This window comes from Chelonoidis abingdonii, chromosome 9, assembly GCF_003597395.2.
Source record: "Chelonoidis abingdonii isolate Lonesome George chromosome 9, CheloAbing_2.0, whole genome shotgun sequence".
Lineage (NCBI taxonomy): Eukaryota > Metazoa > Chordata > Testudines > Testudinidae > Chelonoidis > Chelonoidis abingdonii.
Genome location: NC_133777.1, coordinates 67,265,631 through 67,281,474, shown reverse-complemented (window position 1 = coordinate 67,281,474; position 15,844 = coordinate 67,265,631). Strand labels below are relative to the sequence as shown.

Genomic DNA, 15,844 nt, shown 5'->3' with positions numbered 1-15,844 from the left:
CAAGGGAAAAACCACTTCTGTTAGTGTAGAAAGCTTCTATACCACAGCACAGCTGAGGCAGTGTAGCTGTGTCACTGTCGCATAGCCATGGCCGCAGTCCTTTCATTAGACACGGAACCAACATAGGCATGAATCATTCGTGAGTGCAGTTAAATTCAAGATCTCCCAAGGCAAAAGTTGGGACACAAATTCGGCCATGCAAAATTTTCTTAGAATTATTTTCTATTTTCTTTGCTCTGTAAGAATTGAAAGCAGCTGTTGAAGACATATTGCCAGCCCTGAAAAAAGAAAATGTAAAAGTCTTCTACCTAAGCAGGACATCCGATACAGAAGGGGTTGACAGCTTCATTGACAAAATGGAAGTGGTTTCAGATGAGCCTGTTCCGCACTCTTGGAGATCAAATGTAACTTCTAAAACTCCTGCCATGTACATTTATACCTCTGGAACTACAGGTAATATAAATGGGGTTACCCGACAAACATCACATTGACATGGGGGAAGAAATGATTGGAATGCGATTTTAATTTTCCTTTTTTCTGCTTAGTAATTCTTACAAGTCATCTTCAAAATCCAATTTCTGCCTGAAAATATTTTACTCGCTATTGTTACAAGTAAACCCAAGATTTCTGAAAATGAAAGAGATTAGAAGAAAATGTTTTTCTTTGCTTTTTCTTTTCTTTAGGCATTTGAAAGCACTTTGTGTACGGTCATTTTCCCTTATTTGTGTGGATCATCTACCACAGGGATAGGCAACCTTTGGCATGCGGCCCATCAGGGAAAGCCGCAGGCAGGCCGGGATAGTTTGTTTACCCCCAGCATCTGCAGGTTCAGCCAATCGCAGCTTCCACTGGCTGTGGTTTGCCACTCTAGGCCAATGGGGGCTGCGGGAAGAAGTGGCCTGCGCTGCTTCCCGCAGCCCCCATTGGCCTGGGACAGCGAAACGCGGCCAGTGGAAGCTGCAGTCGACTGAACCTGTGGACGCTGCAGATAAACAAACTATCCCGGCCTGCCAGCGGCTTTCCCTGATGGGCTGCGTGCCAAAGGTTGCCAATCCCTGATCTAACACATCAATTGGGATGAGGGGGAGAAGAACTTTTTGGAAAATCACATCTGCCTATTTTTTTCCATCTCTAAAATTGGCAGGGGAACTCAGAGATAGATATAGTCCTAGATGCTATTTTTAACTACTTTTTATTTTAATTGACTAGATTTCAAAGTGATGGTGCCCATTAACTATTGCAAGCAGTTTTGGAAGTAATCGTCTTTCAAGTTGTATGTGAATCAAATTATATCTTAAATGAATCAAACTGTACCATATTTTACTATTGTTGACTCTTGACTTTCTTTTACATACAATGCCACTCCCCCACCAGTGTGACCTACTCTAGCATTCCTATAGTTTCTGTGATACCTATTATATCAGTATCTTCATTCAGTAGCAGGCCTTCAGGTTAAGCCATTTTAGTATTTGGACTTCTAGTAGTTGTACACAAGCAATTTATAAAACTGTCAATATTTAGTTGTATACCTTCTTGTGATGTAAATGAACAGGACTCTTTTTTTTATTTGACTATTTCTCGTTAGTTTCTATGTGTACGTTATCAACTTCTAGCCTTTGATCTTTGTGAGGATGTAGAGTATCCCCCTTAATAACTTCTCCGCTAAGGGAAGTCCCTGTCTGAACCACCTTGGTCATTAGGTGTTCCAATCATATTGAAGAGCACACCTTTTCTATTGTCTTAACACAGGTCTTCCAAAGGCTGCAGTGATTACCCACGAACGCATCCTGTTAGCTTGTGGTTTGTTCAGTACAAGTGGCGTGACCTCTGAGGACATTGTGTATAATGCCCTGCCACTGTACCACAGTGCTGCCCTCCTGATTGGAGTTCATGGATGCATCATGCAAGGTACCGTGCACCTTACAGTGTAAATGAGTTACTGTGCATATGGGAAGAAACAGCAAAATTCATACCCAGAGCCAGCTCTTCAGCCCTACATGGCAGAGTCACAGTTTCAGGTTTAACTGCACCTTTGACTCCACTCCTGGTCTCCCTTGAAGGTGCCCACTTCAGGCTTCCTAGCCCTCAGCTCTCTTGGATGGAGACCTGCATCATCCTCCCTCCAGACTGGGAGTTTACGCTTGCAGTCCCTCTGCACTCCATTGAGATTTCCCCAGAACAACCAGGATCCAGCCTCTGTGGTTAACCTGTCTCCAGGGACTACAAGCGTGAATACCAGTTACCAACCAGCCCTCACAAAGCAAAATGCATTTATTCTAAGGGCAAAAGCATTACAGAGAAAGCATAAAAAATAACAGAAGTTCCTCTCCACAGGCCAAAGCTTGTCTTATGAGGCCTTTGTAAGCCAAAGTCTTTCCAACTCTTTCGCAAGGGTTGGGGCCCCTGCTGGACAGAAGGTTTTGTCTGTTTGCTGTATCAAAAAGAAAGCCCTTCAGACTCAGCCTTTTCATACCAAAAGCCTTTTCTTTGTCTGCTGATCTCTGGAACACTCAGTTTGAAAGAGTATAGGCAAATCTCCCTAGGGGTAGTACCTCTCTGCAGGTGTTTACAGCCTGAGTGAGTTGCTATAATCACCCTGCGCATGCACACACAGTTTTTAGTTCCTGGAAGAGCACTGGTAACCTTCCCCCATGGAGTTCCATACAATCTCTGGCCTACAGCAAGACAGAAACCACTGATCAACTTAATACAAAGTGACACTCCCCTCCCGCCAAGATACTGCATGCACCTGCCATGTCTGTCACAGGCAGCGCCTCCTGTGCAGCACAACCATAGGGGTTACATGGTGCAGAATGCCACAAAAGTTCTTCCACTGTGAATACTCCCATACTTTTTGATGGACACAGTTAAAGGATAAAGCTAGTTCCTGGCCATTGATTGTATCTGAATTTATTTTAGGAAAGGGTCACACCCTTTTAAGATGAAGTTATATGTAACCCTTCTGCCCCTCTGAGTTGGCAGCAACAAGGGCCGGGTTCAGTATCCAGGGGTTCCGTTTCAATAACACAATGCATAAGCGGCTCAAGCCCTCACCCAGTGACCTGGGACACTTACATACCACACCCCCCTGGGCGCCTCTAGGAGGCAATAGTTCCCCTCTCGCAAGCACAGAGTCTGAGTGTAGCAAAATCTTTTTAAGAAAGGAAGGAAACAATGCGGCATCCTGTTGGAGAAACACCACAAACCGGATTATAACACAAACCATAAGCAGAAACCCACCTCCAAGTATGTTTGGCAATGTCCTTTCCCCCTTAGGGTCTTTAGGCCAATTACCCCAAAGTCCAACAACCCGAAAGTCTCTGGTCAGTGCCACCCCAGAATTCAAAAGTTTATCTGCAGAGTTTTACCCCCCCAGCCTGGGTGGAAATGGGGGGAGGAGTCCCCACAAGGTGTTAAGGGGCACCTTACGTGAGCCAGGGCCAACTGCTCCGCCTCTCCGTGGAGTTCTGCTGCAGCCTTCACCACGACCAGCTCCACTACACCAGCTGTGCCGCTCCTCTAGCCATCCCTGCAAACCGTTTCACGCCGCTCACTGTTCCATGGGCTGCTCCAACATGCTGCAAACTGCTCCACTCTGCCAGCCACTTAACAATAGGTCTTCAGGCTCCCCCACTAGTTAACACAGCATTAAGTGATCTCAGCTCAGCTCTTTCAGTGATTAGGGGAGCCCTGATGCTGGTGCACCATTGGCCCAACATGAACTCAGCTCAGCAGTCTCTAGATGGACTCCTAATTGAATCAAAATTAGCTCTACTCTTTAACAGTGGAGAGAGGAGACTGCAATTGGTGTTCCAGGTCCTCAAAAGGGGCCCATACCATCAGGTGCACACACCAGTCCCCAACCTCTCTCAATTCACTGGGTATTGGAACCCATGTCCCTTGTTTAGCAAGTGTCACTTAAGTTATATTGAGACATCTCTGTCATAAAGCAGTCTCATAGTTCCTCATTCACATAATCAGGTGGCAACACTTTATTTATCCTGCCCCAATAAGAAAGAAATTGAGGATCCCAGAGCTGTCAAAATAACTATCCCAGGCTGCATTGGGCTATGCTGGGCGTGCCCATGCAAATATTTGAGAATTCATACTTTCTGAAATTCTTTCCACACTTCCCATAATTCACCACCAGATGTCAGGGTAGAGCTCATCCTGACTCTGCTTACATATAATGTCAGTCTGCAAATTTCGTGCACTCATCAAAGGAAATGGTACCATTTTCTCACAATCTATTGTTGTAGCCCAGTTCTATTATTTCCCCCTTTTTCTTCTTTGCGTAGGTGCAACCTTCGCTCTACGCGCCAAATTTTCAGCCAGCCAGTTTTGGGTTGACTGCAGGAAATACAACGTAACAGTCATCCAGTACATTGGGGAGGTGCTTCGGTATTTATGCAATGTGCCAAAGGTAATTTCTTCTATGCGCCAGAGTGTTTTTTGCCAACTGATTATAAATATTGTCTGGATTACCTGTGTAATACTTCTCATATTTTAATGGATTATAATGAGCCTCAGATGTTCCACAGATTAACCCAGGGGCCAGATTCTCTGTTCAACCAAGTTCATTTTGCACTGCCTAATGGTACATGAGCCCTTGGGGGGGGACCCCATGGAAGCAAATCTAAGGCTATGTCTACATTAGCACTTTTGTTGATATAACGTATATCACTCCAGGATATGAAAAAAACCACTGCTCTGAGCGACATAAGTTACGCCAACAGAAGCGCTGGTATGGACAGTGCTGTCAGAGGGAGATGCTCTCCCACTGACATAGCTACCACTGCTCATTGGAGTTAGGTTAATTATGTCAATGGGAGCGTTGACATAGAGCGACTACATGAGCAATCTTACTGCGGGATAGCTACATTGGTACAGCTGTGCCACTGTAAGTTTGCTAGAGTAGACATGGCCTGAAAGTCTAAGTTAGCTGACTTGGGCTTGTGCTATAGGGCTAAAAATAGCAGTGTAGACATTTGGGATCAGGCTGGAGCCCAGGCTCTGAAACCCAGCGAGGGGGGGCGGATCTGAAAGCTGGAGCTCCAGCCCAAGTGGGAATGTCTACACTGCTGTTTTCAGCCCTGTAGCGTGAGCTCTGTGAGCTTGAGTCATTTGACCCAGGCTCTGAGACTTGCTGCCCTGGTGGGGGTTTTTTTTTTTGCAGTGTAAACACACTGAGTGTGCAGAGATTGCAACTGGGGAATTCCTCCAGCATTAAGATGGCTTATTCCTGTGCAATAAGCCTCCCCTCAGCGTAAGAGGAAGAGGGGAGGAGCATTTGGAAGGGGAAGAAAGAGAATGGGGCATGCTGGAGCAAAGCCGTAGTTTCTTTGTGAAAAGCTGTTCCCTAGTTTCAGAATCAAGTCCTAGTTAATGAATCTGTATTCTTGGAGGTCTTAGCCAAAGAATTCCCATTAATGGTAATGCAATATATTTATTTTATTTTAATATTGAGAGAAGAAACTCCTTAAGTCAATATCTTCTTATATGGACCAACTCATTTTCCCATTGCCTACTTTACTGCTCACACTTTACAATGTATTTTCCCATTTGTGCAAAGGACACATGGATCTGTTTTGACATTAGCAAGTATGTAACATACTCCCCATATTGTGAAGACTCAGTTTATAAAAACAAAAAGTATTAAAGTGAAAAACAGATAGGCCTTTGTTTAATATTTTACACATTCACATTTTCAATATTTAAAAAGAAATTGATGACTATTTTGGTGTAATATATTATTATACATCTTTTTAGATAACTCTTTCCAACTGAGGAAGTAAAAGCACTTTGCACAGAATTTTACAGATACAGAATCAAGATAAGATCCTTGGCCCAAGGAGTTTACAATCTAATTTAGATTAACATGAAATGTCTTTCAAACTAACTACCATTTTCTTTTGCACAATCTTGATAAAGAGTAGTACCATATGAACACGTCATAAAACTAGGCTCTCAGCTTCATATTCCATAACAATTAATGGAGGAAGTGCACACCTGCTATAATCTAGCTAGCTGCAGACCAAACACGAAAGGTCCCATGGGGAAATCAAGGAGCTGGTCATTTAACATTTGGCCTTGGCTAGAATCAGTTTTTAGCAGGCAAGAAACACTAGACCAGGATAGTCATGTGACCCTCACAGGAGAAAGTGTTAGTGAAAAGTTCCCCAAATAACCAGATTGAGGGAGAGCTTCACTCATCTGCACAGTAGCACAGTCTTTGAGATACTCATAGTCAAGCACAAGATGTGATACCTAAGTAACCCATCAGCATTTTCTGTTGTATTCTATGGGGCCACAGGTACCTGTGTAGTGGTTGGAGCAGCCATATAATAGAAGCAGTGTAAAGATGGTGAAACCTCCCCCCATTCTCTGTGCATGCAAAATCAGGCCAGAGGTTTCTTGCTGTTTGTTTAAGGTGCCACCGGAATCCTTGTTGTTCTTGGTGTTCGTTTGGATTTTTGTGTTTGTAGGGTATCAACTATGTAGCCCTTTGTGGACTATGTAGGACAAGTACATGGCTATAAATAGGGAATAACTTCATTGAAATCAATGGAGTTACTCTGGGTTTAGGGTGTAAGTGGGATCGTTGGTCCCGAATACTATTTCTTCACTGCAGTTTCTGGGCCACTCTGGGCAGTGAAATAAAGTGGTAGTGTCGTGGTCCGTCACCCTCAGTTGAGGAGGGAGGCCATTCTGCCTCACTGTATTAGGCAATAACCCTCAGGCTCGAGCCTCACTGCTGGGGCCGAGCCACAGGGAATCTGTAATCCTGTAGCCACCTAGCAGAGATAAACCAGCAGGGACAGTCTGGTGCTGTCGGCCCCTCAGACAGGGCAAAGCAGTGAACAAGCTTTAGCCCACTGCCTCTTGGCTGGGGCGGAAAGCACTTAAGAGTGCAGACTCTGGCCCTTTGGGGTGGGACAGAGCAGAGCGCAGGCTTTAGTCTCAACTTGTAGGCTAAGGCAGCCAGCAAATACACAATTAAGGCTCTGACTCTTTGGGGCGGAGCAGAGCAGGGCTGAGCACCCAGATAGTCTAGGGGTTCAGGCAGGGCTGAGCACCAGATAGTCTAGGGGATCAGGTAGGGGTGAGCACTAACCGAGTCTAGCATCCTAGCGTGGAGGACAGTAGGCTTACACAGGCCTTCTGGCCCAAGGTGGGGAGTCTGACACCCCAGGATTGGGGTGGCAGAGGATAAGAGGATGTGGGCCCATTCCTCTCCACAGCAGAGGAACCCATGGAGCTGGAGGAACAGATACAAGCTGAGTTAGAGAAAAAATACACTCTGAATCTATTTCTGCAGGCACTAAACTTACCAGCATGTGCATACTGGTGAATACTAAGGTCTAACATCTAACAGCCATTCATAAATAGTCATGACCATTCTGCCAGGATTTGTTAACACAATAAATACTTAAAACCACTGCAAGTATCCTCCTTCCCAAGAGCTCCTGATTGTGATAGCACTGATTCTGACAGTTATCTATATTAGTTACCATGTGGCTAACTCTTGGCCACGCCATGCCTTAATATATTTTATGTACAAGTTACTACATTAGTGGCAAGATGGGGTTTGCTATTAACACAAATAGGTTAGTTTATAGTTGCTCATAGTTTACTGAATTTTATCCTTTGGCAATCATGCCTATTTAATCATAGACTACAAAGGAATCACAAGCCATGTTGAGTTTAACCAAGGTCTCAAGGACTCGGACAGCTGGTGGCAGCTTTGCCACCTGATTACAGGTAAGTTGTAAATGCCTAGAGGGATGAAGGTCCTCAGTAATGTTAGCAGCACAGGCAAAAACAGCTGAACTGCTGTCATGTTAATGAAAATACTGGGCGTCTTACATAAACTGAGAAACTTGCAAGGCTGAAACTGAAGCCAAGGGAAAGAATTATACTTCTGAAAATGATAGGGTAGTGTAATCGAGTGGCGTTTCGTGGGGGAAGCAGGCTTCCCATGGGCATTACTCGGTAGTGAGAGCAGTTTATATATGGTGATCAGACTTTAAAAGAAAACCTACACACAGCTTTGTTTTAATTATTTAACCCAGGAATTATCATTGCCCCAAGCACATAGGATTCAGCATCTTTGGAGAAAGCATTTCCATACAATCAGGGCCTACAGGCTTCTCAAATGTCTGGTGTGGGGGCCCACGGGTACGCCATGTTCAGTGGATATGCCTCTCCCAAAAAGCTGCAATTCAAACTTTAGAGAGAGCATGCAAGAGCTTGACATGGCAGAAGCTCTTATTTGTAGTGCGGCAGTGCCCTGAGGTCCTGGTCTCATTGCACTAGGGACTGCACAAACAAAGTGACTGTCCCTGCCTCAGAGAGCTGGCAGCCTAAGTAAGTTATACCTGGCTGTAAATTACTCTCTGCCTTAATTTACACCCTCCCATGGGATTTTCCATCACTGGACATTTTAAAATCAAAATTAGATGTTTTTCTAAAAGATTTGATCTGGAAATTGTTTTGGGGAAGGTCTGTGGCCTGCGTTATACAGGAGGTCTGACTAGATGATCACAATGGTCCCTTCTGGCGTTGGACTCTATAACCAACAAATGGAAAAGAATGAATGAGAGAGAGCGACTTCAGGACCCTGAAAGAGGAGAGACAGCCTGCTGGTCTGGAGCGAACCAACAAACAGTCTCCAGTGCAACATTTCAAGATGGAAACAAGTATTTGGTCTCAAAGCCCTACTAGTCCCCAGTCAAACAATGTAAGAAAAAAACCTCCCAGGGCACATGAACATATTGTGCAGGCCTCTATAGCATGCAAGTTACTGTCAACCCAGAAAGACTTTGGAATAACTGAACTGTACGATACAGGATGAGGGCACAAATGTGCAGGACTTCAGCAGACAGTCTGGGTTGTTTTATATGCTACTTGGCTCTGCTCAGACATTTTAATGGCAAATCTCTCAGTAAATCAAAGAGAGCCAATCAGAACTACTGGACCCATTGTGTAAAAAAGCAAAAATAACCCAGAAGCTACATAAATAAAGTCCAGAACAGTATCATGTGCTGGAATAATCAAAAAATAAAAGCAAACTATAATTAGGGTATTTGCATATTCAAAACGTGCAGCCTCATTACCATAGATGCTCACAACAAAAAAGGACAAGAAACTTCCAACAATATGAATGGATCCAAACTGCTGTCTCATGGGGCCAGATTCCTCTCTGGAAAAACTCCCTTGCCTTTGGTGTCTTGCCCCAGGGAGAGATTTGCTCATTGTCTTGGTAACTAGACAAATAGACAGCAGTACAGAGAGAAGCATGAACTTTGAAGCCTGATTACAAACATTTAAATGACAAGAAATTGCTTAACCATTTCACCGCTGGCAGCTGGGTGAGAAACATTCTGCTGATGTAGCATTTCCCAAACTTCTGAAAGTTGAAGCTTCAGGAAAATAAAACTAATTGTGGTCACCTTCAACCTCTCCATGCTAGGGCAGTCAGGGGGAACTGGCACTGCCACTGTTCTACATCCTTCTCTTCCCCGTCTGGCTAGTCCTGCACTCACTGTTCTTTGAGATGCACTGAGCTAATGTATCCATCCTGTGCAGCTGGACATTCCTGTGTCTTGCTGATGTCCCATTGGAGTCGGGATGCTTGAGAAAATGCAAACAACCTAATATTCTATCAAGCAGAATTTCATTGTTCCGATAACTGAGATGCCACCTGCTGCCTGGGGAAAAAAATAGGATTGAACTGTAGATATAACAGAGCAGCTGTCCCCTTAAATGAAATCGAGTCCAGCTTTCCTTTTCCACTCCTGGGGCACTGTAGTTTAGTGTAATGAGGAGGATGGGGCTGCCTCTTGGAGTTATAAATTAGAGACAGCCCAAAGGCTAGAGAGAGTCCAGAACCCAGCCCTGAGAGAAGAAAAGTTTGGAACCCACAGGGGAGAGAGGAACAGAGGGCGCTCAGAGGAAGCATTGAGAGCATCAGGGAGGGGATGCCTGGGAAGAAGGGAGTGGTCAGAGTTCCTTCATGAGGAACAGAGCCAGAGCAGGCTGGTGAAAGCAGAAGGCAGGAAGGCAAACTTCCCTAGGCCAGAGAGGTATGGCTGGAGAGGGCTGAAGGCTGAGAACAGCAGACAGAAATGCCTGTTGGCTCTCTGAGCTGTGAAGCTGAAGCCAGAGGGGGCTGCAGGCTGGGGAATGATGGAGGAGCGAGCCTGCGTATGTCTCCAGGCAAGAGCAGGAACCATCCTTTCAGGGCGGAGAAGCACCCCAGCTAGAGAGGTTGGGGTGGGGCAAAGTGAGAGATGCTGAGGTGTGGTGAGACAAACCATGTCTGTACCTGAAAGTTGGGGTGTGATGTGGTGTGGGGAGAGATGCCAGAGCTGTAGCTTGTGTGTTGATGGCATGGGACTTGAAATGTGAATGTACTGTGTGGACTGTGCTGAGGAAATCTGAATTGTGGTTGTGAGACCTTTTGTAATAAACTAACTCTGCAAAAGGCTATTTATACTCTGAAAACTTGTGTGGAGTTACTGGGGACTCTGGAAGAAGGGGGAAACTGAGGAATGTGCACTGGTGGTGCTGTGGCCTGCAACTGGAAGGCGCTCTAGGAAGGGGCCACCTTATGAAATTATGCTGGAGAATGCAGGCAGGTGATCAGCCCTGGGAAGTGGGGACACCAGAAGTGGGAAATCGAGACAGAGGGCCACTTTCTGGGCCACCGTAAGGCCACAAGAAGGTGCCATGGAAGCAGCCATCCTGTGACAGTGGGTTTACAATAGAATTTGAGCCAGTAGCAACAGTGAAAACAGTCCAGGTTAATAAGCCAACATGTATTTAGAAAAAAAAACAACAACTCTCCCCTCGGGCCTTGAAATGCTGTTGGGTATTATGTTACATAATTATGAGGAGCAAATTCTCCTCAGAAATTAGAAGATCTGGAAGAGCAATATCCCCAGATTTTGTCAAAATTCCCAGAGTACTATTGCTTCGTTCACCGTTTCCTAAAGCCCATTAGAATTGCTTGTGTATTATAGACTATATGTACAGGCAAATCGGTTCTCTTTTATTGCTGGGATGTAAGTAAATAAATAACAATTTGTTTAAGCAACCAGATGAACTGTCACCCTTGTCTTGGTTATCTCCATATTTATATGTTGTGTGAAGAGCACATTTATGGCAGCATATTAAAAAATGAGAGGATAGTGTTCTCATTTTAATGGGCTCAGTCCTGCACTCCTCTCACAGGCTAATGTATTGCCTAGGTAACGACTTCAATGCCAAGACAGCTTCCCCTGCCCTCCCCCCTCCCCCAATGTCATTTTGAAATATAGGAAATTTGAAAATCTGTCCATTTTTACCTCCTAAATCGTTGACAGCACTAAGGGTGAAATTCAACCCATGCAGAGGGTCACTACAAGTCTTGTGCACAAAACAGGCTTAAGTGGAACATAAAATGGGGCATAAGTTTCAGGCTGACCCTCTGCAGGTGGTGAATTTCACCCTCAGGGGCCAGCCCTGCCCCCACTGAAGTCAGTTTTGCAACTGATTTCAGCTGAAGACAGACAGCCTAGTGCTGCTCCAACATTCCTTCTCCTGTCTCTGATATTAGGGAATGTAAGTATCAGGCCATCTATCCATCTCTCAACTGCACATGTAGCTGTAAAGATGTGTGCGCCTGTTATACTCTAAAATGTGCTTTGTGTGTGCAGAATGATGTTTCCTTTAAACTTGTTCATTTTACTCAACCTCATCATTAATCTATGTCTGTTGGGTTTTTATGTCCAGAAAGACAACGACGGTGATCACAGAGTAAGGATTGCCATAGGCAATGGATTAAGGGCTGATGTTTGGAGGGAATTCATCAGAAGATTTGGAGACATCCGTATATTTGAGTTCTATGCTGCAACTGAGGGAAACGTTGGGTTTATTAACTACACTGGAAAAGTCGGTGCCGTGGGGAGAGTAAACTACTTCCATAAGGTAAGCAAAATAACATCAGTGCTGGCATTCTGTCCTTCAGGGGAGAAGTTCAACTCATTGCCAAGGGCTCACCTGGGCCCTTCACATCACTTAAGCCCTAAGAGGCAATGCAGAGCCCAGTGCTCAGCTGAACCTTGTGCAGACATACCCAGGGAAGGGATCCTTGCACTCCCCAACGTTAGCTTATGCCTGTCTCATGTTAGACATCACCATAACTGCTGCCATCTCGCTAAGAGTATGTCTACATTGCAATACAATACCTACAGCTGGCCCATGTCAGCTGACTTGGGCTTGCAGGGCTCAGGCTGCAGGACTATACAATTGCAGTGTAGATGCTTGGGCTCGGGCTGGAGCCTGGGCTCTGGGACCCCACGGCCTCAGCCCTGCAAACCCAAGTCAGCTGACCCGGGCCAGCCACGGGGTGTTTCATTGCAATGTAAACATGCCCTGAGAGCCCCCTACAGCTCCCAGCATTTCAGACAAAAGAGCATTTGGACACTGAACATATTTCTGAAATATTATGAAGTTAGCACCTTTTAAAGCAATATTTTAATATGTAGACTATATTGAGAATTGGATTCAGATATTCACATGTATGTATATTTTGTACATTTTCACTAGAAAATGGTACACTATGAGCTGATTAGATACGACGTAGAGAAAGATGAACCAGTCCGAGACGAAAATGGATATTGCATAAGAGTTCCTAAAGGTACCAATGTTTACTCCTTAAAAAAATATATCACAAAGAAATTTAATTCTTTAAAATCACAAATTAACCTCTCTATGCCCATCTTAATGGAAAAGGTTGTTTAGGACAGTTGTTGGGTGATCTCTAGCTCAGGGATTGGCAACCTTTGGCATGCAGCCCATCAGGGAACTCTGCTGGCAGACCGGGATGGTTTGTTTACCTGCAGCGTCCACAGATTCAGCCAATGGCAGCTCCCACTGGCCACAGTTCACTGCTCCAGGCCAATGGGGGCTGTGGGAAACGACGGCCAGCACGTCCCTCAGCCCGCGTTGCTTCCCGCAGCCCCCATTGGCTTGGAGTGGCGAACCGCAGCCAGTGGGAGCTGTGATCAGCCAATCCTGTGGACTCTGCAGGTAAACAAACCGTCCAGCCCACCAGTGGCTTTCCCTGATAGGCTGCGTGCCAAAGGTTGTGGATCCCTGCTCTAGCTTTTAAACACAAATAAGAAAATTTTGTTGCTGTGGGAATGAGATCTGATATGCAGTTTTAAGGAAAGACAAGGGATGATGCCAGATCAAATACATGTATATTTATATTACATGTTGTTTTAATAATTCTATCTGCCTTCACTATGTTTGCAGTCTCTTTTAGTTGAGGGTGCTTGAACATTTTTACCTTGGAACTAACAATCTTTTCATAGTACAGACCTTGGCTTTAAACTTGAGCCATCTTGTTTGTGTCTGATAAATTTACTTAACCTGACACCAAAAGAAATATTTACAAAATTATTATATAGTTAAATCTGTGCCCCTGTAGATTAAACTTTCATCGTTTTTAATGGAAAATGCAGCTATGAAAGTGAGGCAACTACTTTGATACTTTACATGTGTTAAGCATTTTCACATGGAGGATGACTTTGTAACTGGAATGTGCAATTCTGAGTTCAAACTGAACACTTCCTACAGCTATTGATTTCACATGCAGGATTCAGGCGATTTTTTTTTTTCAACTTCATCTCCTTGGCTGTCCTTTTCAGTCTCATACATGGAGCTGCTCAAAAATTCAGTGCTGAGGCCAGATTCTCCTTTCATTTACATTCAGGCAACTCCACTGAAGTCAGCAGAATTGCACGGATATATCTGAGAGCAGGATTTGGCCTCTGGACTACAAAAATGCCAGATACATATTTGTGCGAGGGAGGAATGAGAGAGGGCTGGGGGTTGGAGTAGAAATGCATGCTCCTGCTCTATGTATAGGGGAAGATCCTCCACCAGTGTAAATTGGCATATGCCACTGAAGTTAATGGAGCAGCTGAGGATCTGCCCCATAGTGTGTCTCCTTGTCCCCCTTCCAACCACAACCCCACATCATGGACTGGCAGGAAGGAGAGAGCGCACATGCCTGGTATTGAGTGTAAAAGTTTATATCAGGGGAGATTGGGGTTTTAGCCATTGAGTTGGGGGCTGTTTCTAACATTTGGTTATGAATGATTATGAGGTGCTAGAGAAACAAACTCTGTATCCATAAAATGGATAAATGTGAAATCTCCACCAAATCCCAAGAGATCAGGATGGAGAAGGCTGCCAAGTGTGCAGCTGCAATTTATTTTGCACAGTCTGGGTAAAATTCGCCTCAGAGCACAGCACGCACACGAGGCCCTATCTTCCCACTGAACATGGGTGAATTTCACCTTGCATATCAACACAGGTGCAATACCGCCTCCTTCCAAACATTACACTCCCACCTCTCAGCACAAGTCACTCCATAACTATAGCTTCTCCTGGTCTAGAGAGCAATGTACTGTAGCTGTGGATGCACTAAGCAGGTTTTTTATGCATTCTGCATTCACAGTGATGGGCTGAGTCCTTACATGCATTCTCCCCTCACAGCTGGTTCTTTGTGCTGCTTGTTGGATGACTAAGGCCTGGTCTACACTGGGTGGGTGGGAGGGTGGGGGGATCGATCTAAGATATGCAACTTCAGCTACGAGAATAGCATAGCTGAAGTCGACATATCGTAGATCAACTTAGAATCACCTACTTCTCGTCCTTGCAGCACAGGATTGATGACCTTGCTTCCACCTCTTGCCAAGCTTGGAGTTCAGCAATCGATGGGAGAGCAATCGGGAATCGATTTATTGTGTCTACACTACATGCGATAAATCCATCCCCGATAGATCAATCACTACCTGCCGATCCGGCGGGTAGTATAGACGTACCTAAGAGGTGAACAAGCCCTGAAGCACTCAATACAGCATGAGAGTAGCCTGGTTTGTAGGGAAGTGGAGTACAAGTGGCCCGCTTCAGAGGATGCTCATGGAGTAATCCTGCTTATCCCCAGGTAGGTTTAAGCCCTGTGTAGGCTGAGATTTTCAAAGCTGCCTAGGGAATCTAGACACCCAGTTTCAATTAATTTTAATGAAAATTGGGCATCCAAATCCTTAAGAGGTTTTGCAAATCTCAGCCTAAATCTTTAATAACTCCGTGCACCTGTCCACTAGAGTATGGTTGGTAGTATCGTGTAACTCTTAATATCTGCTGTATTTGTGAGAGCCCATGATATTGAAAGGATGAGACTGAGCCTTTAACCTAGAGTTATATGGCTAATTTTAAGGGCAGGTGATTATGAAAGAAGACTAAAATGATTCTATAACATCTGCAAACATCATCACTGCTATTATATCATTTAAAATCACATATATAGTGTCATCAGTTTACGTGGTGGTTTGCAAACACATGACAGACATTTTTTTCCCTTCATAGGTGAAGCAGGGCTGTTGATCTGCAAAATCACACCATTGTCTCCTTTTACTGGCTATGCAGGAGCAAAATGCCAGACAGAGAAGAAAAAACTAACAAACGTCTTCCAGAAAGGGGATTTATATTTTAATAGTGGTGACCTTTTAGTGGTTGACCAGGACAATTTCATCTACTTTCATGACAGAGTCGGTGACACATTCCGGTTAGTTAATTAAGATACTTAAGACTGAAGAAAATGTTAATTCATTCTCAGTTCCTTCTGACTCCTTGTCCAGCGTGTCTCAGTGATTGATGAAGAGCACTCACTTGTCTCACTTCAAAGTGAGAAAAATGAGGACCCTACATCACTTAACTTCCTTTTCCTGAAGCTCAAGTGAGGATTCCAGACACTGCCCGAGTTATCTGTTGCATCTTTCTCAAAAAC

At 44.6% G+C, this 15,844-nt stretch overlaps 1 protein-coding gene across 1 annotated transcript in view; it reads left to right on the top strand.

Moving 5' to 3' along the window:
* SLC27A2 (solute carrier family 27 member 2) overlaps positions 1-15,844 on the top strand; it is a 38,509-nt gene that overhangs the window by 12,474 nt on the left and 10,191 nt on the right. Inside the window, exons 2-7 of the mRNA XM_032790585.2 lie at positions 244-453; positions 1,750-1,908; positions 4,299-4,423; positions 11,776-11,970; positions 12,592-12,682; positions 15,424-15,622. Of these exons, the coding sequence (XP_032646476.1) occupies positions 244-453; positions 1,750-1,908; positions 4,299-4,423; positions 11,776-11,970; positions 12,592-12,682; positions 15,424-15,622 (979 nt within the window). The remainder of the gene's footprint in view (positions 1-243; positions 454-1,749; positions 1,909-4,298; positions 4,424-11,775; positions 11,971-12,591; positions 12,683-15,423; positions 15,623-15,844) is intronic.